General features: G+C 47.4%; 1 protein-coding gene across 1 annotated transcript in view; it reads left to right on the top strand.

Moving 5' to 3' along the window:
* LOC132456135 (netrin receptor UNC5D-like) overlaps positions 1–20,692 on the top strand; it is a 145,013-nt gene extending 124,321 nt beyond the window's left edge. Inside the window, exons 13-18 of the mRNA XM_060050361.1 lie at positions 2,403–2,583; positions 6,098–6,328; positions 12,966–13,115; positions 16,060–16,230; positions 16,446–16,624; positions 18,626–20,692. Coding sequence (XP_059906344.1) covers positions 2,403–2,583; positions 6,098–6,328; positions 12,966–13,115; positions 16,060–16,230; positions 16,446–16,624; positions 18,626–18,818 — 1,105 coding nt within the window. The 3' untranslated portion in view covers positions 18,819–20,692. The remainder of the gene's footprint in view (positions 1–2,402; positions 2,584–6,097; positions 6,329–12,965; positions 13,116–16,059; positions 16,231–16,445; positions 16,625–18,625) is intronic.
* The last annotated feature ends 5,398 nt before the right edge of the window (positions 20,693–26,090 follow it).

Genomic DNA, 26,090 nt, shown 5'->3' with positions numbered 1-26,090 from the left:
ATGGGGGATTCCACCGGCGAGCCCAACAAGGAACGACGATTCCACTCACCTCTGGAGGAACCGTCCTCAGGAAAGAAGTTTGATAAAAAACGAAAGCAGTTATGCCAACAGTTTATTCCTTTTAGTGAGTGATTTAAATAAGGGATAATGCCCGAAGAGGTGTCCATTATCAGGAATTAATGGCCAACGCGGAGGACGGTTGCCTCCGCGAAGTCCATTAATTCCTGATAATGGACACCTCGTCGAGCATTATCCCGCTTATACCATGGTCACTTACCAACGAAAATTAATGAAGACTATTCATTTATATCTTCATGCGTTTTACAATCCAAATATAACGTTTTTCTCAAGCCATGAATTTGTTTCCCTGGTAATGCCTGAGGCTTTGACTAATACCTTGAACAATCATTACCCTCCCGTAAGGTTCTTATGCAACGGAAACTTTGTTCACTCCTCAAGTAAATAGGACGGACCTTAGCTACGACTTGGCAGCGGGAGGTATTCTAGTCCGCTCAGCTATGAGCCAGAGAGCTAACCTTATGCATTGTACATATTTATAATTTGAAATTCGTCCCAGCCTTTATACCACAGATTCTCTAGGGTCTAAAGCATATAACCACGTTGTCTGAGTATAGTTTAATTCATTTTTCACAATTTACCAGCTCGCACTTCGAAGGCTGAACAGACGATTTGACTGGAACTACTTAGCAGGTGTCCCTATATCAGGGGTTAATGCACACCCTGCAGCCAATCAGAATTTAGTATTCCCCCAGACCATGGTATAATATTAAGTAAGCGATAACACAATAATACGATTTCCCAAATTGTGTGTATGGGTGTGTGGTTGTGCGTGTGAGTGTGAGTGTGAGTGCACATAAAAATCAGATTCTAAATCAGGCGCTGTGGTCGCACACGTTGCATACATAGCACCCGGCCATCTTGCGAGGGCCTGGTGACAGCAGGGCACACACAAGAGTGTCAGTCTGTGTGTGTGTGTGTGTGTGTGTGTGTGTGTGTGTGTGTGTGTGTGTGTGTGTGTGTGTGTGTGTGTGTGTGTGTGTGTGTGTGTGTGTGTGTGTGTGTGTGTGTGTGTGTGTGTGTGTGTGTCCAGCCCAGCTGTGTGACTGATGGTGGTCCCATCAATTGCTGCCCGCTCTTTGGGGCTCCCAGCCACGACCGGGCCCCTGGCCAGGAGCTGCCTTGGCCCCAGCTAATCTGTCAACAGAACCGGGGGCCAGCCGGGCTTTCAGGGGCCGCCCACCGACCCAGCAGGCCTGCGTGGCGCGCTGTGCTGCGACCGCCTGTCCTCCGCCGCCACGCTGTCCATCAGTCTGAGGGCTTTAATCTTCCTCTGTCTAGCTCAGAGTATAAAAGGTTGGCTTTGTGCTTGGTGGAGATACTGCTGGCTTTGTTTGTGCATTTGTGACGCTACCGCCAAATTTCGAGACCCCCACTCCTCAAGCACCACCAATTGGGGGTGTTAGATACTTCATGGGGTGTATGTGTATGAACCAATGACCTGGACTCTCTGTAATGTAATTGTGGCTCTGATTTAGAGATATATGTACACAAGCATGATCACATGACGGTTCTGACCTTGGACGTTCTGTGTGTTCTGGGTGAAGAACAAGTCTTCATCAACCATGTCACACAAATGTATATGCTGGTGTTGTTTCTGAAGCATGCTGAAATATTGACCTGCCAGGGCACTTAACGTCTTAAGAACAGCCCCCAGAACTGCCAATAGCCCATTGTTACATTATTCATTTTTATGGTGCCATTTCCGAGGGAGCAGAATCATTCCATGTCCTTCATGCTCACCAATGCGTCAAGAGGAAAAGCCAAATGTTTCAAAATGTAGCCCGGGGGTCCTGTCCTTTATACCCACGGACGGGAGGGTGCTGAGAGCGTTTCATCATGCTCCCCCTCCACCCAGACCCTCCACACCACAACCTGCTCAAGTATTGGCCCCAGCGCCCGTGACAAGTTCTGATTCATACAAACAGATAACGCACACACACATCATTTTTGTTGTCCAGCTGCGGTTTTTAAACACAGATTCCTCCGCTAGCAGGAGGAGTTGTATTTTGTGTGTGTGTGTGTGTGTGTGTGTGTGTGTGTGTGTGTGTGTGTGTGTGTGTGTGTGTGTGTGTGTGTGTGTGTGTGTGTGTGTGTGTGTGTGTGTGTGTGTGTGTGTGTGTCGTTCCTATGTATTTCCGTGTGTCCCATCTGTATTCCTTGTTCATGTCCGTGTGTAGCGCTCTTCCAGCATTGTGCTTGTATATCTCCATCTCTTCTGTGTCGTGTCGAGTCTAATCTGTTTCTGTTGCAGGGATCAGACCCGGCGTCTCACACCTGTCTCTTTGTCTTTGTTGTCCCCCCCCCCCCCCCCCCCCCCATAGCACGGCGCCAGAGGAGGAGGACGAGGTCCTGCTGAGCCCGGAGGTGACCTACGGCCCCCCGGGGCTGGACCTGTCCTGCCCTGTTGCTCTGTCGGTGGCGCACTGCGCCGACCTCAGCGGCCCCGCCGACGCCACCTGGGCCGTCCGTCTGAAGAGGAGGACCCCGGAGAACAAGTGGGAGGTAACCTCACCGTCAACACAAACTAACGCTAGGCGAAGGAAGGAGGAGAGAGGAGACTTCTTCTTCTCCAGCGTTCCTCCCGAACTTCGGGAGAGTTTGGGGAGCGCTCCGGTCGTGTCTCCTCCTTCGCTATGAGAAGAGGGAAAATGATAGTCCATTAGAAAGTCAAACTTTATTGTCAATTTCTAAATATGTGCCTGACACACGAAATTGCATTTATATCCGACCAACCGTGCATTAAGAACAAAAGGATAACATTTGGTAAAATAAGTTATGTAATATTAAGTACAATAAGATAAGTAATATTTACAATAAGATAAGCAACATTTTCAATAAGTGAAGTGCTTCAGTTTGGTGGCTATGAATCGTCCTCTTGTTTTTGTCGAACCGTGTATTTTTATTGGCGGGGGAGGGGGGTATTGAGTGCAGAGCCGTAGTTTCGGCCCCGAAAATAGCGTTACGTTATTCGGTTGACATGACAACACTGTCGACATGAATCCCGCAGAATGCGTTGCGATGCGGTAGCGATGGGGCAGTGGATCCTCTGAAGTAAGTCCTCAAAGCTGTTAGTTTCAGAACAAGTACAATATTTTTGCATCTATCATGGAAATGGTGTTCCAGTCTTTTTGGGCTGTCAAGGACATGGAGCCGGTTGCTGTTTAATAATTCAACGGCTTAACCCGTTCAGTGACATGGCCGCTGCTCCGACCCTCTTCTTTGGGCTAATAACACGGATTGAAAGATGCATCGAAATATGCAGGCGTACTATAGTCTATTTTTTGTCTTTGTGATGAAGTGAAGATTTAGTATCCCTGCAAGTCTGGAGATCGTACTAAAATCTAACCAGAGATATACAATGCGTGTCATGTCTGTTTTAATATAGAGTCACGTTCTAACAATTTTTAAAGACTCAATAGTTTTGAATCGCTAGCATTGCATTTGCATCGGAGGAAGATTATTTCCGACGGAAATATGAGTTGCAATTGTTTTAGAGGCAGGGTGGTAAAGTAAAGTGTGAGCGTGAGGCTCCTCACATGTAGCTCCTTCAAACACCTCGTCTCATCACACCACACCTATACAGAGCTGTGTTATCATCACCGCAAACAACTCCCAAGACTGAGGAGCAAACTGGGACACGATATATTTACAACTTTGGGATCAATCTGAACGCAATCTAGCCTTTCTGTCTTCCATTCATCATCTCCTATTAATCCATCCATCTCCCCCAACCAGCCATCCATCTAAACCCCTATCCATCCATCCATCCATCCAACATTCCATCTTTAACCCGATTCATCTATTAATCTCCCAATCCTCCATTCATTCACTCAGCCATCTTAACATTTATCCCTCCGTCTCCTATTCATCCATCCATCCATTCATTCATCCACCCATCCAAACTTCCATCCACCAGTCCATCTCCTATTCATCCATCCATCTCCTATCCATCCATGCATTAATCCACCCATCCAAACATCCATCCATCCATTCATTCATCCTTCCACCCAAGTTTCCATCCATCCATATAAATCCTATTTATTCATCCATCCATCCAAACTTCAATCCATCAGTCCATCTCCTATTCATCCATCCATCCACATTAGTGCATTCCCCAGCAGAATAGCCCCACACGTTTTGGATACTCTTTTAATGTTTAGCTCCCCCCCCCCCCCCCCCCCCCCCACACACCCCCCGCCAGAGCAACACACTCTTCTGTGTTGCCTGCGACCTACCCCCCGACCCTTGTCACTGTGTGTGTGTGTGTGTGTGTGTGTCTGCGCGTGTGTGTGTGTGTGTGTGTGTGTGTGTGTGTGTGTGTGTGTGTGTGTGTGTGTGTGTGTGTGTGTGTGTGTGTGTGTGTGTGTGTGTGTGTGTGTGTGTGTGTGTGTGGGTGGGTGACATTTACACAGGATGTAATTCTCCGGCAGAAACGTGTCGCACAAAAGGGAGCCATGAAAAGGGCCATCATTTCTGTGTGTTATATGCCATCGGGATAAAACTGAGATGAGAAGAGAAGGAAAAAGGAAAGAGTCTGGCAGGAGAAGTCAGTGAGGAAGAACAGAAGAAAGAGGGAGGGAGGGAGGGAGAGAGGGAGGGAGGGATGGATGGAGGGAGGGAGAGGGAGGGTGGAGACTGAAGGAGGGAAGGAATGAAAGAGGGATAAAGGGAGGGAGGGAGAATTAAGGCAGGAGACTGAAGGAGGGAGATATGAGTGAGGGAGGGAGGGAGGGGTAGAGGGAGGGAGAGGGAATGAGTTGTCCCTCAAGAAGAAGCAACAGCGTGACCCCTCTTTGTCAGTGTGAAATAATGAGCACTTTATCTAATGCAAAATGCCTCCACAATCCTTGTTCCCCGGGCTTTACTGACATTACAGCTCGCTTTCCCTCTGTCTCTCTTTCTCTCTCTCTCTCTCTCTCTCTCTCTCTCTCTCTCTCTCTCTCCCGCTCCCTCTCGTCCCCTCGTCTCCCTCTATCTTGATTTATCATCGTGTCTCTTAAACGTGTACTTTTCTACTACTAGTATGTGAGGCTCCTAACCCTCTTCTTGGCTGCTCTGTGGGGAGGGAATGGCACAGAGAGCCTCCACTGTGTCCAAAAGTCCCAATGTCTGGCTGCCCGTTTGGCACCTCTTGCACTCCCTATATCCCTGGAATGAGGGTTGCCTCTTGTGTGCTCCTTCTCAAGGCTCCCTCTCCTTTAGGATTTGGGGAAGTTTTCCTTGGCCCTTCAGAGCAGTGGTTTTCAAACTCGAGTTGGCAACCACAAAGCCTACTTTAAAGTCACCGTGCTTCGACCCAAAACGCCATAATCAGGGCCTTAGCGCACGGTGCATACGGCTATCCGTCACGCACCCTTGAGACGGGAAGGTCTGCGGTGCAGAGTGGGCGACCCCGGGCTCCCAGATTCCAGACGTGAGGCCACGATTCGACGTCGCGCGTCGTTTCTCCTCCCTTCCCTCGTGTTGTTGTCGGTTCTTATCAAAGACGCCTCTGAGGAGTGTCTGCGGGTCTGTCAGTACGATCCGTCAGTCCAGTGCCCTTCATACCGCCGCCGCATCTTTATGGTCGGAGCGGCGACTCCAGATGAGTCGCTCGCTCTTAGCACGCCATACGTCACGCCGACCGCTGGTCGGCGTGACCGTGGGTCCCGCTGGGACTACTGCTCCTACTGCTCTGATGTATTTGTGCAGGACTACATGTCTGGGCTGTTCCGTGGGTCATTAGCATGTTGTTTTGTCTGAGGCAATAGACTTTATTAACAAACTGTAAAAAGGAACGAATAACTCGAAGGATGGATCGAAGACAGAGGATAAATGTCCTCTGTCTCGTGAGAACACAAACCTCTTTGGGTGGGGTTTGGTACCCCGAGGTACGCTCAGAGGGGGGGGTCACGGCAGGAACAGGTTTGCGAACCCCCGCGTAGCTGTAGGTAGGTCTTGATGCGTGCTGAGGACGAGGACTGGGAGTGAGGTTCTGCTTGTTCCAACCCTGCTGACCAGTATCTTGCCTCAACAGGAAGTGATGTCCATGGACGAGGAGAGCACCTCCTGCTACGGCCTCCTGGAGGCGGAGCGGTGCCACCTGCTGGTGGGCCGCCCGGGCCGCTACGCCCTGGTGGGCCGGCCCCTGAGCCAGGCAGCCGCCAAGAGGCTGAGGCTGGCCGTGTTCGGGGGCCCCGACCTCAGCAACCCGCTGGGCTACAACCTGAGGGTGTACTGCGTGGACGACACCCCCCACGCCCTGCAGGTGAGGGGGGGGGGGGGGGGGGGTGGAGGAGGAGGAGGAAGGAGAATTATACTGAAGATTTACATTTACATTTACATTTAGGGCATTTAGCAGACGCTTTTATCCAAAGCGACTTACAATAGGTACATTTGTCATAAGAAGTGCATCAATATATCGCTGTCGGTACAGAAAGGATGGTCATAGAACCAAGTGCAAGTACAACAATCGCTAGGCTAACCAATTCCCCGTGTTACAGCAGTGATAGCAGCTACCGCAGTTGCTACACAATTAAGTACTATACTATAATACAATACAACACAATACAATACAGTGTACAATGGTGGCCAGAAGGGGGAGGGTGGCTATGCAGTGTCGAGGTGGACTCTGAACAGGTGAGTCTTGAGTCTTTTTCGGAAGATAGTGAGCGACTCTGCGGTCCTGAGAGCGGCAGGGAGCTCGTTCCACCACTGAGGTCCCAGAACCGAGAAAAGTTGTGACTTTGCTGATCGACCTTTGCTAGCTCTTAGCGATGGCGGTACCAGACGTCCAGCTGAGGTGGTTGAGCGGAGGGATCGAGCTGGGGGGTGTGGCTTTACCAATGCTTGGAGGTAGGCAGGGGCAGTTCCATCGACTGCCTTGTATGCCAGTACCATCGTTTAAAATTTCATGCAAGCTACTACAGCGAGCCAGTGGAGGACCCGGAAGAGGGGGGTCACATGGGAGAACTTGGGTAGGTTGAACACGAGGCGCGCTGCCGCATTCTGGATGCGCTGCAAAGGTTTAATCGCAGAGGCAGGAAGTCCAGCCAGGAGTGAGTTACAGTGGTCGAGGCGGGAGATGACAAGTGATTGGACTAGAAGCTGAGCTGCTTCCCTTGTGAGGAAGGGCCGGATACTGAAGATGAGGAAGAGGAGGAGGAGAATTATAATGATGAGGATGAGTAGGAGGAGAATGATGATGAGCAGGATGAGGAAGTGGATAATAATGATGATGAGGAGAAGGATTATAATGATGAGGAGCAGTGGCGAAGTGGTAATCGGAAGAATCGGGATAATTCCCGGTGGGCCGTTAATGTTTGCCAGTCAGAATTGTTCCGGTTTCTTTTTTGGTGCCGCAAGCTTTTGGTGCCCCTGATGAGGAGGAGGATTATAATGATGAAGAGGAGTAGGAGAAGAAGGACATTATGATAATGAGGATTATAATGTCAAGGAGGGTGATGTCAATGAAGAGGACGGTGATGATCATGATCAATTCAGCAGTTTAAGGTTTGTATGGTAGTCTGAACATTTGATTGGGGTTTAGAAACGTTAGGTTGTTGTGTTACGGATGGAGTGTGAGGTTCACTGGTTGGCATGTTTGCATTAACATGAACGTCTTTAAGTGGTTCAGACAATGCTTTTATTCAAAGTGGGTCAGTACTCTGACCACAACGCTCAACACAATGCAATTCAATAATGTAGAACGCCAACAAAGTCCAAATGCTGTCAAGTCCTCCATCCACAGACACAGCAACACAGTGTAGATCGTAACAGCTCAAACATCACAGTGCACAACTCAGCCAGGCAGCAGTCTCGGGTCTCCTCCAGTCTTCAGACGGGTTCTGTAAGATAGAGGGGGACTCTGCAGGTTCATCTTCGGTGTATTGTGCATGCACACAAAATACTCATAATGTATTGCACTTACATATTTAATACACATGACCATGCATATTTATACTTTTTTTTTTTTTATTATTATTATAATTATAATTACTAATTCAGTATGTAAAGTTCAGTATGCACTCTGAACTGTAAATATTTTAAGCAACATTAAATATGACATTGTATGTTCTGTTGACGTTCTGGACTCAACAATGGTTGGTTGATTAGTCCGTAGTTCTCATTGACTTATCTGCTAGTGGTAAAGCATGCATCAAATCCATACATTACATATGATTAGACATAGGGATGATGCATAGATCCATGTTTTATACTATGACTTGGCAATGAACACCTAATGAACACTGTCATCACAAGCAAAACAATTATATTCATATTAATTTACAATAACCATATGTGCGATGCATTTACAGAAGAGCATTTAACTACATTATGAGATAGATATAGTCACGTACAAGATCTCACTGTAGCAATACGATCCTCCTGGCTCGCATAATAGCGTAATAGATAATTAAAGGCATTCAATGCAATGAATGCTCAGGAGAGACTGAAGCTAGTGTGTGTGTGTGTGTGTGTGTGTGTGTGTGTGTGTGTGTGTGTGTGTGTGTGTGTGTGTGTGTGTGTGTGTGTGTGTGTGTGTGTGTGTGTGTGTGTGTGTGTGTGTGTGTGTGTGTGTGTGTGTGTGTATAAACTCCTTTTAATTGCCTTTGTTTTGTTGGGTGATTAGACATGAGTCCCAACCAAGTGCTTCCTGCCTGGAAGTTAACAGCACATGAACTTTTTCTGGTTGTTTCTCCTCCACCTCTGTTTAAAATGCGCCCGTCCAGCCCGCTGAAGCCACGGGGGGGAGGTGCTTAGAAGAGCCAAAGCGGGGCTTTTTAATTTCAAACACTAGAGAAGCTTGGCGAGGTTGCCCCCCCCCGGCCCCCCCTGCTCAGCCTAATTGAAGGAGCAGGTAATTAAACGTGAGGCGGGTTATTATTCCACTCTGTGCGGCGCGTGTCTGTGTAACAACACATTACGACAATCAGGAGCCACTCTCAGTGGGGTTGCTGGTGCGGCGTGCCGAAGTGCTGCTCAACGGCAGTCTGCCCCGCGGTCGAACACACAGGGGTGGTCGTCAGGGTGGCGGTAACGGGTTTTACCCCATTTTTTGCCACTTTCCAAGATAATTAGGCTAATTAATTATATGTATTTTATAATGGTTGCCATCGGTGATCTACTTGCATCCTACTGCTATGCTGTCACCGGGGAAAGAAGGAGTGTTTTGAATCAGAGCTGGTTTTATTCACAGTAAACCAAGCAAAAAGAACAACAGCGTCATTTGCGGAGGCTCCGCCCACTAGCTGTGGTGGATGACGGCCGCAGCCTGAGGATGAACAACCAAGGCACTGCATGATGGCGCTCTCGTTAGTTCACTCTTAATTCGCAAGAAATTCCTGGTGTGTATTGATAAACAGCTAGTAAGTACTCTTCTTTCAGACAAGCGCCCACGAGGCAAAAGTGATGCAATACGTGGGATAAGTGAGACCTATTCTTAACCACATCTCATTCAACACATTATTTTGGAAAGTTACACAAACTATAAAAAAAAACACTTTCCCTCCCATTTGGCTCAATTTGTTAAATCTGTGTTTAAATCCCCCCCCCCCCCCCAATATATAACAACATTTAAATGAACGGTTCTAGTCTGGTTCTCATCGTGTTGATATCACTTAAACACCAAATAAAACGTGTTATAAATACATTTTCCGTGACCAATCTGTCCCTCTTCCTGGATGAAACGATCAAAGGCACTCGCATCCTCCCCTCTTTAGCGCGCAGACGCGCCATCATGTTTCATTGTGCAGGCCTGATATCTCCTGTTGTTGAAACCCGATCGTCCGTATTGACGAATGGAGATTGTGTTAAACTACATTACCATATGTATATCGCAAAGAAGTGCATTCAGACAGCGGGTAATTATATCTGCATAGCGAGCAATGGTATTATGATATTGATACGTTAAATTTTTTTTGTTTATATACATCTTTATGTCACTTGAAAAATTTGTGAGATCGTTTTTCCAAAAAGGATTCATATATTAGAGGTTGTTTAGTCTATGTTTCAGGGGATTAGTGGTTAAGTTTAGATATGAGGTGTACTTATAAGTGTATAAGGTCGAAGGAAAGATAGCCAGTGATGATTTACAAGAAGCAGCAATCTTGGGAAGGTCAATCTTGATAATCTGTCAAGTCTTACATGCTTGTAAGACTTGAGTACTTCAAAAGAAAATCAGAGGAAGAAGGGATTTCCACCATGGTCTGAATCACACAAATAGAGGTCATGATCGCTTTAGTAATCCCTCATAACGACATGTGAAAGGATGTCTCGATTACTAAGACTAAAACATAATTGTGCTTCTGTAATAGTCATCGGAAAGGCCTTTGTTTGGGTCTGAACCATAGCAGTAGGAAATAGGTTAGAACCATCAACACCTGCTTGAGGCAGCTGAAGCCAGCATACGGCAGTCATTCACACCGGATATTATCTAGTTGTTAAAGAGTCCTGGAGGGCGGATATCCCCTCCCATACACTTGTAAATCACACACACACCACCCCGTTGTGGAAATGACAACATTAATGGGCTCAAAAGAACTCAGCCAGTCTTTGAACTTGATTATAGAAGACAAGATGCTGATCCAGCGGGAGGATCCATCCAAGGTATGTATTATTCAAGCGGTTTTATTTCCTGGATCCATTAGGCTAAGTTTGATGAGGGTAGATCGATACATTTATTTTAATGGCCGCGGTTCACTTAAAGGGTCATGATATATTTTTTTTTCTTCCGTATGATAAGCAGCAGTGGCACGATTAGCCGTTGATGGCTAATGGATGAATAATGAAGCCACACGGCTAGGCTATCTGTGTAACCTAATTAGCAAAGTCACTAACACTTACCAAAGAAAACTCATTAATAGCTCCCTCTGTTTCTATCAAGTCCATTTCTATTCATTGAGTGCACTTTGTGGGCGCTACAAACAAAGGGATTAAAAAAAAGGTTGAATATGATATAATAATAAATGAATAATATAATATTCCATCACAGTTCATAGCATATATGGTATCATATATCACATCATATATCATATATTTGAAAAGGTATGTCGTCTACTCTTATTTACCATTGTGAACTAACATTGTGTAATCAAGGAATGTAAATTCAATATCCACGTGTTTTGAACTGTATTTATCTATGCATCCATCGATTTTTAGATCTAAATCTTCATCACTAAATACTAGCGGAATAAAAGGTTATTAAAACATGGACATACAGTCACAAAATCTTTTCATCCAGAGGCTGAAAAACAGCAGAAAACACAACCCCTCCTCCCATGAGTTGGTGTGAATGCTGACGACGGCGCAGCCCTAAAGCTCCTCACAAACGGCAGGTTTCACTTAGAAGATAAGATTGAACGTGAATCGAGCAACAACTTGTATTTGTATTCCTTCCACTATTCCGTCTCTCAGTCAAGAACGGTTAGTTGTACCTTTCTGTTGGTTTTAGGTCGGGTTAGGCTCAGCTAGCGTTTAGTTTGTCCCCGTTCTGCGATAATTGATTTCCCTTGTGAGCCTCTGGCTCAAGAATCAACCCCTAATGTACCTGCTCGTACACTTTGCATTTTCTCTCTGCTACTTTGCGAGAGAGAGAGAGAGAGAGAGAACTACGGAATTCATGTAACAAAATGAGTAAAACATTGATACTCGTGAGCACTTTCCAGTCTGAGCTCGCCCTCGTTGGCACAATGTAGAATCACGCCTGTGGTTGGTGGAGTTTATTACACACATGCATTATTGATATTAATCAGTGTTGAGCAGATGGACTATTCCCCCCTTCCGATTTGCCTTGCTGGTTTCGGTCGGTTTTCTCCCTATCTGACTCTCATTTTGAACAGTTTTGACTCGTTATTTTCAATCTGCTGTGCAATTCTTTTTTTTGGTGCTTGTTTTATTTATTTCCAATCAATGTTATGGTATCCGCTCAGCATGTTATTATTCCATGGTGATATGTTGATAGATGAGAATTACATTCAGACTAATGTTTCGCCCATACTTCCCATAATGCATCTTGTGGAAGTGAACTACCCTCCTGTTCGTAGTAAAGCAGCTTTCGTTTTACAGTGAGGTCTTCTGAGTTGATACACAAATGCATTAATTGTGTTAATCATTGACTAAGGAGGCTTAAATGATCTGAAGAAGACTGCTGTGAGTTGCTTTTGTCTGTGAAGAGGATATCTTAACACAGCGACTACGAGGGCAGCATTCCAATAGTCCCTCTGTCGCAGATCCCACTCAGCTCTGGCGTCCTCAGATCTCCATTGGTCTAATCTGTCCCTGAATACGCAGTGAGAGCAGCGGCCTTCAGGGGGTGATCACACAGAAGGCTCTGGAGGCTGTAGAGCGGGGGCCGTGTTACCCTGCCTTTCTGTCGAAGCCCAGATGAAAGCAGACGTTTTTACTGCTGCCACCGCAGAACGTCTGCACTTAACCCCGCCATGACGGCGGGCGCTTTCAGTCCAGAGTTGAGTGTTATTTTAAACTCGAACCAACAACAAGGCGCTCAGTAACGCAATAGCAGCGAGCAAAACGCTTGTGGGCAGTAAAAAAAACAGCCGTGGAAAGTAGGATTCAATTGGTTAGACCTACAACCAATCAGCGCAACGAGGAACGGAACATAGGGCTACCCTCTGAACAGTCGTTGAACCAAACTGCCCTGCATTAGATAAAAGGTTGGGACTGCTCTGGCTAAACAGGAGGGGGGGCGGGGGCATATGTCCAGAGCAAACTAAACACGAGGCTAACCTTTCTCCTGCTCGACCACTGAGGGCTCGTCTCTTCCAGGGAATAGTAAACGAGCGATAGGAAGGAGGACCACCGAAAAGAGTTGTGGACCGCAGCCCCTGTGTGCATTGTACAGAGATAACTCATCTGGCCCTCTCCCCTGGACCCCGGTCCCCCAGGCCGTGGCGGTGCTGGAGTGTGTGAGGGGAGGCCGTCTGCTGGAGGAGCCCAGGACGCTGCAGTTCAGTGGGGACGGCTTCAGCCTGCAGGTCTCCATCCAGGACCTCCCACAGCTCCTCTGGAGCATCAAGCCCTTCACCACCTGCCAGGTACGCCCCGGAGATACGTGTGTGTGTGTGTGTGTGTGTGTGTGTGTGTGTGTGTGTGTGTGTGTGTGTGTGTGTGTGTGTGTGTGTGTGTGTGTGTGTGTGTGTGTGTGTGTGTGTGTGTGTGTGTACATGTGCGCCTGTACAGGTGTGTGTGTGTGTGTGTTTCAGTGGTTGGGTTAGTAAGTTAGTGTGCGTGTATAGGTGTGGGTTTGCCTGCGTGCATGTGTGAGTGAGTTAGTGTGCGGGACGGTACAGGTGTTGGTGCATCCGTGTGTGCACGTTTGCACAACCTTATGTGCGATACAGACATTTTAAAGCAGGTTCATAGTGACCACTGGCTCCAGTGTACCAGCCAGCAGAACAGTGTACACTGTCACTGTACTAGGACTGAAACAGTCTCATTTCTACATGCATGGCCTCCAACCGAGACGTTTCTGAAGTCCTCTGAGTCCCAGTGTGGTGAGGCGTGTGGCCCCTGTTCCAACCCATGTGACCGCTCCTCTCCATCCATCCCTCTGACCCCCCCCCCCCCCCCCCCCCCCCCCCCCCCCGTGCGCGCTCCACACGGTTACGCTCCACGTCCCCGCGAGGTCACATCAAAGCACAGGCAGAGCGGAACACCCCAGCAAGAGCCATCTCCTCCACACACACACGCACCCATACACAAACACACACACGCGTACACATGAATACACACACAGACACACATATCTGTCACACACACACACACAGACAGATAACACATACACACATGCATAATATATAAACACCCATAACACAGAACTTTAATAATTTCGAGGCACATTCAACAAACATTGACTGAGACACGAACACCCCCCCCCCCCCCCCCCACTCAGCCTAGTGATGTTTCAAGGGGTGTGGGTGTGTGTGGGTGTGTGTGTGTGTGTGTGTGTGTGTGTGTGTGTGTGTGTGTGGGTGTGTGTGTGAGTGTGTGTTCCTCCCCCTGATCCGTGATGTTGATCCCGCCAGTGACATCTTATTAGTGGATTAATCCTCTTCCACCGCTCCCCAACCCCCGGACGGGGCTCCCTTCCTGGGGAGCGCGGGCTCCTAGAGGGCACATCTCTGGCGCGCAGGGAGTTGGGCCAGAGTTTGCCGTCATTTAAAGGGGCCTACACACCACCCAGACTCAAACCGTTGTCTGACCCGTTCGGCAGAAAAGTTGCATTTTAACAAACCGCGAACCGCCAAAGTACGGAAACTGCCCTGGTCAGGGTCACCAATGACCTGCTGATGACTGATCACTTCTCATCTTCTCGACCTCACCGCAGCATTTGACACCGTCGACCACCACATCCTTCTACACCGCCTTCACTACTCCATCGGTCTCTCTGACACTACCCTGGCTTGGTTCACATCATATCTCTCGGACAGAACAGAGTATGTATCACTGGGTGATGCTAAATCGTACACGCACTCTGTCACTTGTGGTGTCCCTCAAGGATCAGTCCTTGGCCCCACCCTCTTCACGCTACACATGCTCCCCCTTGGTCGTGTAATCAGCCGGCATGGAATATCTTTCCACTGCTAAGCTGATGACACCCAACTCTACATAAAAGCAAACCCAAACCCCTCTGAGCCCTATCCACACTTTCCACCTGCCTGGAGGATATAAAGGTGTGGATGGCGGCTAACTTCCTGCAGCTCAATGGCTCAAAAACGGAAGCCATTCTTGTTGGCACTCCACACCAGCCCCGGTCATCCACTATCACCAACATCAGCATTTCTGTCCAGCACAGGATCGAATTCAAGATCTCCCTTCTGTCCCACCAGTGCCTCCATGGCACTGCCCCCCTATACCTCAAATAACTCATCACTCCCCATTCCTCCTCACGCCATCTCCGCTCTGGACAGGCCAACCTCCTCCAGCTTCCGAGGACAAGGCTCCGAATTATGGGCGATCGCGCCTTCTGCTCAGCTGCACCAAGTCACCAAGTGAAATGCTCTCCCTGACCATCTTAGGGCCCCACAGACTGTGGATTATTTTAAAAAAGGCCTAAGAACCCATCTTTTTAGAAAAGCCTTTGGCTAAACTGCTATTTTAAATGATTCTTTTTTCTGTTATTTTTCTTTTTAATCTAGTTAGACTTTTATGTTGTATTTCTTTTAATGTGCATTGTAGCACTTTGAGGTCATTAAGTTGATATATTATCTATAAAATGTATTATTATTATTATTATTATTATTATTATTATTATTATTACACAGTAGCGTGTACGCTCTGCACTTGTCGGTGGTGCTAGTCTGCCCCTCCAACACACCACGCTGATTGCTGGTTGTGTGCTAGTAGCACACAAAGAGAGGGAAGTGTGCTATTAGCACACAACCTAGCAGCACACAAACAATCAGGGTATCCGATGGCTCCAATCTTCGCTAACGCTCCCAGACTTTGCATGTTGAATCTGACACAGTCCGCGTGCGTCCAAAGCTCCCAACACAGCTGAACACACTGAACAGATTTGTTCCTAAACTCGTTTGAGTCTCCCCAAACATTTCAGATGGCCGACGGTTAGACCAGTGTGTAGCAGACTTAAAAGCGAGAGTTAGAACCTGTCATCCTTTGGAACCGATTCGACCGCTCAGAGGGGTCCTGCCTGACCCTGCCTGCGTTCTCCGGGGGTACGAAACCTTCGATCCCGAGCGTCCAATCAAAACCTGTTTGAATTGATTCCCTTGGAATCGACTGAAACAGACGTTAATGAATAAAGGGAATACAATTCAACGGGTAATTTAAACGAAGAAAAAAAAATTATCAGACGCTCGGTGCTAATCGAGTCTGCCCCCATGTCTCTCTCTCTCTCTCTCTCTCTCTCTCTCTCTCTCTCTCTCTCTCTCTCTCTCTGTCTCTGTCTCTGTCTCTGTCTCTCTCTCTCTCTCTCTCTCTCTCTCTCTCTCTCTGTGTAATGGTTTCCTCTGGCGGCAGGAGTTCTCGTTCGCCCAGGTGTGGGGCCGGGACCATCACCCGCTGCAGTGTGCCTTCTCCCTGGAGCGCCTCGGTCCCCCGCCCACGCCCCCGCAGCTCTCGTGCAAGATCAGCGTACGGCAGGTCAAAGGTCGCGAGCAGATCCTCCAGGTGTACACGCAGGCGGCGGAGGTGAGCCTAGAGAGATTGGGATTATGAGAAAGGGGGAGAATGAGAGAGGGAGGGAGAGGGAGATAGGGGGAGAAGAGGGAGGGAGAGGGAAAACGGAGCAAGAAAGGCATGTCCTCGTCGTTAAAGATTGTTGTTCCATTACTCTGAATATAGTCCTCCTTCATCTTCCTCATTTTTCTTCTTCTTTCTTCTTCTTCCTCTTCTTCGTCCAACAGAGTGAAAAGGGGCTGATTCCTCTCTTCCTCCCGTCCCACTGTCCCCTCACCTCCGAGTCGGGGTCCACCGCTTTCAAGATCCCCCCGTCCATCCATCAGCGCATCTGTGCCACCTTCGACTCGGCCAACTCCAAGGGCAAGGACTGGCAACTGCTGGCCCAGAAGCTCCATGTAGACAGGTAAGCATCATGTAGACAGGTGAACACCACGTAGAACTACACCACTTAGACAGGTAAACAGCACGTAGAAATACACCACGTAGACAGCTAAACACCACATAGAAATACACAACCTAGACAGGTGAACACCATGTAGACAGGTGAACTCCAGGTAGACAGGTAAACACCACGTGGACAGGTGAACACCACATACAGGTGAAAACCAGGTAGACAGGTAAACACCACGTAGACAGGTGAACACCACTTAGACAGGTAAACACCTTAGACAGGTAAACACCACGTAGACAGGTGAACACCACTTAGACAGGTAAACACCTTAGACAGGTGAACACCACGTAGACAGGTGAACACCAGGTAGACAGCTGAACACCACGTAGACAGGTAAACACCTTAGACAGGTGAACAACTTAGACAGGTGAACACCAGGTAGACAGGTGAACACCACGTAGACAGGTAAACACCACGTAGACAGGTGAACACCACTTAGACAGGTAAACACCTTAGACAGGTGAACACCACGTAGACAGGTGAACACCAGGTAGACAGCTGAACACCACGTAGACAGGTAAACACCTTAGACAGGTGAACAACTTAGACAGGTGAACACCACGTAGACAGGTAAACACCTTAGACAGGTATAAAACTTAGACAGGTGAACACCACGTAGACAGGTGAACACCTGGCAGACAGGGGAAAACCACGTAGACAGCTAACCACTAAGGACTGCTCGGCACGCAGGGTTGATGGTTAAGTCGCAGGCAACAGCTGTATCTAATTTACCATTGCTGCTGATTATTGCACAGCATGAAGCGTAGGTCTAGTTCAACAGACAAGTTGTATGCTAATCTGTTTACTCAACCCTTGGGCGATATTAGGACCCTAGTCATGACGAAGAAGCAAAAAAAGTATTTATTTGTTCATGTAACAAAGACGCAAATCCTAAAACCCTATACCGCTTTATCTCTATCACAAAAAGTCCCTATTTCGCAAATGGTACCCCAATTGAAATACAAACTAACGTACTGGCTTAGGTATATGGCTTACTCCCTTATTCTGGATTTGACCGGTCTGCCAGGGCGTAGCGCTTGTTTATTACCAGCCCTGAGGCCAAAGTGTAAGGTGTTGTTGTCGGGTAGACTTGTGAACAGTGTGACCCGGAGGTCTGCATCGCATTAAACTGCACGTTTTTTTTTCCTCCATTCTCATTAAATCAGCAAAACGCTAGCACACCGTCGTGCCAGCGCTAGCTAACAACGCTGTGAATGACACAGCCGGATTCTTACACGGCAATACCTGGCGTGGCAAGAATAGCAAGAGTTTAACTGCATGTGGAACCCAGTAGAAGCCCACCAGCAGGTGTAATAAATTAGTATGTACCTTATTAAGCAGATTTTCTCTGCAGTTATTTCTTCAAGAGTGCTCTTTCTTTATTAAAGCGTCCTCACTTTTATGATCAGAGGGTGGGGCGCCGGCAGGCCGGACGTGTGGAAACAGTGCCCTCTGCTGGATGCAGGCTACCATTAGATCTTAAATATAGGGGATTTGATTCTATAATGCATTTTTGCAAAGGATCCACATAAACACTGCAAAGTAAACTCCAAAAAATAATAAATTGATGCCAACATTGTACAGTTTTATCGATATTAAACACAATTTTAGCCACTTTCAATTATGGAATAAATTAAGTAAAATCTTGGAAAGGAATTAATGAAACTTTCATTGGGAACACTGTTGGAAAAGTTTCGACATTTAGTATAAAGCAGTAATGCAACGTTGTTTATTTTTGCTCTGAGCAAAAAGTGGATTTGAACAGCAGTTAATTTCCATCTTTACCTTTCCATCCTCTCCTCTTTCCACTGGCCTCTCCCTCCCGCCCTCCCTCCCGCCCTCCCTCCCTCCCACCCATCCCTCTCTCCCTTCCTCTCCTTTCCACTCTCTCTCCCTTTCTTCCTCCTACTTTCCTCCCTACCTTCCCCAATCCTGCCCCCTCCACCTCCCCAGGAACCTGAGCTACTTCGCCTGCCAGAGGAGCCCGTCAGCGGTCATCCTCAGCCTGTGGGAGACCCAGCACCAGACCTCGGGGGACGTGGACTCCCTGGCCTGTGCTCTGGAGGAGATCGACAGGGCCCCGTCACCCGGGACACTCACCCCACTGGGGCAGGGCAGCGACCGGCCAGACTCTGGATTCTCTTAAAACACAAAACGCCCCACGGGGGGGCGGGGGCAGGCCTCTGTAGGGGATTTTTAAGTTGCATGAGCTCTGGTGAGGATCCCGTGGTGGAGCTACAGGAGGAGGAAGAGGAGGCGCAGTAGCAGCGGTGGTGTTGGAGCCCGACTAGCGGTTCCGCCCAGAGGAGGGGGTCCAGGAGGAGGAACGCCGCCGTGAGGAAGGCAAGGGACAGACAGACAGGGAGATCCTGGAGGCTTCGTTTCCCCTGTGGTGTCGGTCACTCCGAGCTGCGCGGTGCAGCCACAGGGAACAGCTCGGAGCAAGAGAAGGAACGCTGAGCTTCGTGTCCTTGTATTCGTGTCCAAACAAAAAAAGAATAACCTTTGCTTTGGTCCCAGCGGAACGCCACGCTCCGACACGGAGAACCCTGGAGCAGCAATGCCAACGCAGGCAAGGAAGAGAGGGACGAGAGGGCTTCCCTCGGGGGGCTGGGACGGTTCGAGAATAATAAGAAACGCGTGCAGCTCGGACCGCCTCTCACTGAGCCCCTGAGGACCGACCATACTACTTATTTCTTCGGGGGGGTCTGCCAAAATGTTAGTGTTTTATGTCTCTGGTCGTATTCTTTTCTTCATGTTTTATTGCGTTTTTCCCTGTGTTTCTAATGTTACAAATACAGGGTGAAACTCTGCGAGACTCACTTATCGACTCAGCTTTGATAGCAAGTTAATCGAACGGTTCAACCGATCATCAAACACTAAACAGATCACACAGTGAAACGGTGAAAGACCGCCAGAGAGGAGGGATGTGTGTGAGCAGGGATTTTGGGAAGCACTATAATATCATCTTGCTGTAAAAATAAACACCGTTTCTCTGACCCATGGGAACATACACGTACACCAAATGAAAGGCTCTCTCTCTCTCTCTCACACATACATGGAAACAGACACACGTACAGAAAAACAACTCACACAGGAAAGCGACACACACACAGGAACAAAACAACAGTTTATCTCTCTCACAGGAACACACACACACCCACACAATGACAGCTCTCACATACACAGAAACGCAAACACACATACACACTGACAGCTCTCATATACACAGAATCGCACACACCCACCCAAACAACTAACTAACTCTGAATGTAGTCTTACATACATATCCTGTTGTTGTCATAAAGTCGTATTCTACTGCAGATTATACCGTTGGCCGTCGCTTTGCTTTGAGATCTTTTTGATCAGTACTTTTCCGAATTTCGTGAGTGTTACCATGCCATTGTTTCGCAGAGGAACACCTTGTGTTAGCCCTCATCGGGATTCTACTTTAGAGGAGCCTCGCTCAGATCCCCTTCCAAGATGTGGTTTCTCCTTGGAGATATCTCTCCTCCGATTCCCCCCCCCCCCCAAAACACGTTCTCCCACCCCGAGGCAGGGCCCGGTACCCCTGCAGAACCCTAACGTATTAAGACCAATCCCCCAATTAGCTAACACACCTGACGTACCAAACCAAAGCAGTGTCTGAGGTGTGGATACACCAGGCCCTAAACGCATCACAGCCAAACACGGTGTCATCGACGATAAACGATTGACCATGTCGGATAAAAAGTTGGTTGTTCTTTAAAGCTATACCAACCCTGTAAACCGATGCATGCACAGCCTTCTGCCTCCCCCGGCCCCCTCCCCCCCTCACACCCCCACCGTTGTCGTTTCGGTATTTTTGCCATGTGGTGACTTTGAAGAGATAGGCTGGCTGAACTGGAATTAATGTTTTATTTTAAAAAGAAAACACAAAAAAAACTCTTCTAAAAAGTTATTCCTGTTGTGTCTGTGTCCAATGTGGTCCAACAACCTTGATGAGTAACCGTTTCAATATTAAAAACAATGGTTTTAACATCCCTTGTCGCGTGTCCGTTGTGCTGCCAACATTTTTACCATGACGCACCCCGGAGACCTGGCCACGGTGAACTCTAGACACGGCCGTGATGATTCACATATTTATTCACTGACATGCACACATATTGATATTTGTGGCTTACCTAAGACGCTCACCTCACACACCCTTTCACAGAGGTGTCATCCTAGGGCAAACACAGCTGTCGCTTGTAACACTGATTGATGGGTCTTCTCCTCTGATGGACCAGGGCACGGGTAGCAGGCTTATCTTCACTAGTTTACTCTACTACCAGTGCCCGGGTGAATCAAGGGAGGATACCATTCATTTGTGTGATGAGCTACATCTATATTGGTCCTATGAGGAGGCCTCTGGCAAAAGGGTCTGTTCATTCTCCTTAATTAATTTAGCACATAGTGTTTGTTGATATCTGCAATTACCAAAATAGCTGCCTGAATTGGTTCAATAACATCGGCTGTATTGACGTAGTTTCACACCTGGTGGATTTTAAGAAGCACTGTCCACAGTTGCCTATATAATGAGCCACTTTGATTCATGGATATGACCTCCCCGATCCTCCATCACCATGTGTGTGTTGACCAAGGGGGTACTTATTAGATCATCAGGAGCACACTGGCAGGGGGAGAATGTTAGTAATGAATGTGATGGTGGTGATGATGATGATGATGAAGAAGAAAGAAAAAAGAACTTCTACACTGGTTGCATAGCTTGAGAGCCTGCTTTTTATGAAAACGTTAGCTTAATAGCCATGGCAACACAGGCAATTACAGATTTAAAGTTTGAGATTCATGGTCATCCATTCTTTGTTACCTGCCTTCAGCTTTCGGCAAGGTCCGCCTCTTTGACAGGCAGGACGAAAGGGTTCCGCTCAACAATCAGCCAGGGTTTGAAGGAGTCCTTCAGGAAACTATTTGATGAATGACCACATGTGGGAAATGGAGAAACGCAGCGCGCCATTATAAAGCATTGCCTTATTCCGTTAGGATCCCGTCCCATTTGACACAATGAGAGTGTCTCAAACAAAGTTAAGAGTTAGCCATGGCCTTGGTGGGTACGACTACAAATGAATAATTGACAAGTGACAGTCCAACCTTCAAAAACTCCCCCAGTGGAGTCCAGTATTTTTTCCTTGTTGAGTCGAGCCAGAAATAATCGCCCCAAAAAGAAGAATAAAATCTATTTACGCAAGGTCAGCAGGCTAGATGTTCAGTGCAACACCCCAAGCAATACAAAAACTGTGTTCAGCGTTATCTCAGATGCAAGTAAAAAAAAGCGTTGTTAACCAATGTCGTCGCTGTTGGGCCAAGATGATCGAAAGTGGCTGTTTGCCCTTGTCAGTACTGACAAAGTGGGCAGGATGTGCTATTCTACCCCCAAGGCCGCAGCGCCATGGGCAGTCACGGCCACCGATGGGCTATTGTTACATACTCCTTTTATAAATCCACCTATTTCGTAAAGACCTGTTCTGTGTGAACAAATTCAGCCAAAGGGGGAATCCACAATTGGGGTTTAAAATGTTCAAAATGTTCTCTCTATTGGACCCTCAACGGCTCTAACAGAGCACCATTTTGTTAAACCTCTAGTTATGTAGAGAGTCACTATGAGGTCGGGGGACTCTGGGCTAAGATGTCCTTGCCAATGGAAGAATGCTCCATGCCAGGTAATGGCTTCACCATTTCCCCTGAATGTGGGAGCCAGGCCGACTTATTTTCCACCCATCCACTACTTTTTCTTTCCTGGGAGGACAAGAGCCCAGAGAGTACCATTCAACCCACATTCCCAAGGTTTTACTGACAAACCTAACATTTTGAGGACTGAAGTGTACTTTGAGGGCTTTTACAGATGAACTGCTGGTAATGGATTTCATTATCCTGATCTATCCCTCACTTCTTTTTATTAAAGAGTGTGCAACCTAGCAAATGTAATTCGTATCAAATATGGTGAAATAAATATGAAAGTTAAACATAAGGATTAAGTGTTCATCTCTTGGCGCTATCCAAAATGAAAGTGAACGTTTAGTGATCACACCGGCCTTTTGAACCGGGCCTATTAGAGCTGTTGTCGGTACGATTTAAGAGCTGTCTGAGGTAACTCTCTCTGTGCAACTCTTGAATCTTACCAACAGCTTCTGAATGCAGTGACTCCCAACTGCACTGAGGTGTAATAAAGCAAGACGCGGGCACAGAAAACAAGCTGTGTGTGTGTGTGTGTGTGTGTGTGTGTGTGTGTGTGTGTGTGTGTGCAATTGTGAGAGAGTGAGTAGGTGTGTGTATGTGTGTTTGCGTGTGTGTATGTCCCTGTGTGTTTATCTCTGTGTTAGCTGTTTTTGTTTGTTTCTGCGTTTATTTGTGCGGTGTGTTTATTTGTGTGTGTGTGTGTGTGTGTGTGTGTGTGTGTGTGTGTGTGTGTGTGTGTGTGTGTGTGTGTGTGTGTGTGTGTGTGTGTGTGTGTGTGTGTGTGTGTGTGTGTGTGTGTGTGTGTGCGTGCGTGTGTGTATTACTACCAAAAAACGTTAAAAATATTATCAAAACAATTTAAATTGTATTTAAAGAAAAAAGCAGCATCAATGTTAACTGCTGTTGTAAATCTGCCCTACACCCTGTGCTGATAGGGTGATCGAGTGACGGCTCTGTCCCTAGAAGACTTCATTGTTTATCTGGGGGAGAAAGGGAGAGAAAACAAGATAAAGAAAGGAAATAGCTGCCTCGTGTCAAATCACATGATCCTCCTTGACACCGCCAGCTGCGACTTGTATAGCTTAAGTAAATATCTTTCATGACTTTTATTGAGCAAATGTAGTAGCGTTTGACCCCTGCTTGCCATTAAAATTGAATGGAATAATAACAAATATTTGTTTAATACATGAACCACTCCATTAAACACAATGTAACACTGCTAAGGATTACATCGGGGAATTATAGGCTATTATTTGGTTGGGTCAGTCAAACATAGACATTTGTGCACAAACCTATTGATTTTGTATTTATTGAGATTAACAGCAATCCCATGTCTGGCTTTTAATACGATTACAACAAAAGTTTTAACAAATGCCGTCTGTGACAGAAATCACTCCTGTTCTTTAATGCAATACATTAACCAGCAGATGGCGCTGTTCTCTTTCTAGTCCCTTTGCTGTTGTCTACAGGTCAGGTAGTTTAGTGTGGAACTTTAAAGTGATGTCGATTACAGAAGTATGATTTAATATAATCTGTATTCCTTTCAAGATTAGGTTTGCTCCATTCATCATTGTTGCTTTGGTAATGAAATTTGCATTCAATATTTCAAATGTAGCTTGGCACTTGTACACAAGGAAAAAGGGTAAGTGTATAATTCTGAGCTGTTAGTTCAAACTGACTCAAGAATGCACTGATTTAACAAGCAAACATTTGGCCGGCATTTCCAAGGCCTACTTCATGTTTCCACAAAGTAGCTGGCTCTTGACAAGGGGCATTGCACTCATCAATTTGTATCTGGTCTGTTTACGCAGGGTGTAGTGTGGTGTTTATTTAAAAGGGAAAAAAAACGTAGTGCAGGGGTCCGTAACTCCATAAAGCCAGCGTCGCTGTCGAATGTAAGCTGTCGTGGACAGGGGTCTACGACCGCATGTGCTTCGTTACGATCCCCCAGACACCAGCGCAATCACACACCCACCCCCGTACCCCCCCCACATGCCCCACCCGCCGGCCCCTCGGACAACTGCTCTGCCTCAAACGGCTTAAAGACGTCTCTCTCGTCCTCTCCTCTCTCTCTCTCTCTCTCTCTCTCTTTTGCGCTCTCTGTTTCTCTCTCTCTCCCTCTCCCTCTCTCTCTCTCTCTGTCTCTCCGTCTCTCTCTCTGTGTGTCTCTCTCTCTCTCTCTCTCTCTCTCTCTCTCTCTCTCTCTCTCTCTCTCTCTCCCTCTCCCTCTCTCCCTCTCCCTTTCTCTCTCTCTCTCTCTCTCTCTCTCTCTCTCTCTCTCTCTCTCTCTCTCTCTCTCTCTCTCTCTCTCTCTCTCTTTCTCATGTCCATGGTGGTGGATGAAAGGCCAGGCCTTCCTCCCAGACACCCACTCCATGCGCATGCCATTCAGGCCAGGACACACAGGATGTCTGTGTGTGTGTGCTGTGTGAAGACAAAGGGGAGGGTTGGGGGGGGGGGGGGGGGGAAGAGGGAGGGAGGAAGGGAGAAAGGGAAAGGGAGGGAGGGAGGGAGGGAGGGAGGGAGGGAGGGTGAGAGAACAGAGAGGGAGGGAGGGAGAATAGCGAGGGAGGGAGGGAGGGAGGGAGGCTAAATGCGAGTCATGTGAAGCTCATGAGAACTGTCCTACAAACGTTGGATTCTTGTTTGCCCTTAAACTCTTCACTTTTCCTACTCCTTTATTTATTTCAGCTGTCGCTCTTGCTGTCCGTGTTTCTTGTGCTCTCCTCTTAATTCCTTTGAGTAGTGTCGTTCTGGTTCCACTCCCCCTTCCCCCCTTGATGTTGTTGTTGTCTTGTTTTTGTTGTCGTTGGTGTTGTTGCTTGTTTTAGTAGTTGTCTTGTTGTTGTTGTGGTTGCCTTTGTGTATGTCAAGGGGAGACACACACAACAACAATACAACAGGACAACATCCAGATCTTAAAACAAGGTTCTGCTTGTGTGTGAGTGTGACGCTCTACAAAGACTGATTGAGGTGGTAAATCCTTTTCATACGCACACACTCACACACTCACACACTCACATACAAACAGACAAACTCACACAAGCATGCACACTTACAAGTGCACTTTATCTCGCTCTCACACACATACACGCCCGCACATATGTTCTTAAACACACACACACACACACACACACACACACACATTCAGGCATGTGCGTTCACACAAAAACACACGTACGCACACCCTTTGATTTTACACACACACACACACACACACACACACACACACACACACACACACACACACACACACACACACACACACACACACACACACATATTCATACTCCCAACCACACTCACACTCACATACACTCAGGCAAACACAGTCACATTATATGAGTATAGCGGAGTATTCTACGTAAAACCTGTTTTTATAACACGTCAGAAGGCCCGGAAACAGAAAGCGGCGACATGAGTAAACAGAATTCCTCAAGGTTTGGGAGCAGGAGATCCGTGCTTATGAGATTATCCTCAGCGTACATTCGCCATGGAAGTGTGAATAATCGCATCACGTGGAACAGACCCAACTGTGGCTGTTCCCTTTCAGTTCCCCAGCGTCTGCGCGCCGCGTGGTGTGTGTGGTGTGTTTGTGTTTTGTGTGTGTGTGTGTGTGTGTGTGTGTGTGTGTGTGTGTGTGTGTGTGTGTGTGTGTGTGTGTGTGTGTGTGTGTGTGTGTGTGTGTGTGTGTGTGTGTGTG

Source organism: Gadus macrocephalus, chromosome 4, assembly GCF_031168955.1.
Source record: "Gadus macrocephalus chromosome 4, ASM3116895v1".
NCBI classification, from domain to species: domain Eukaryota; kingdom Metazoa; phylum Chordata; class Actinopteri; order Gadiformes; family Gadidae; genus Gadus; species Gadus macrocephalus.
The sequence above is the reverse complement of the archived record's forward strand: the minus strand, read 5'-3'. Positions and strand labels throughout refer to the sequence as shown.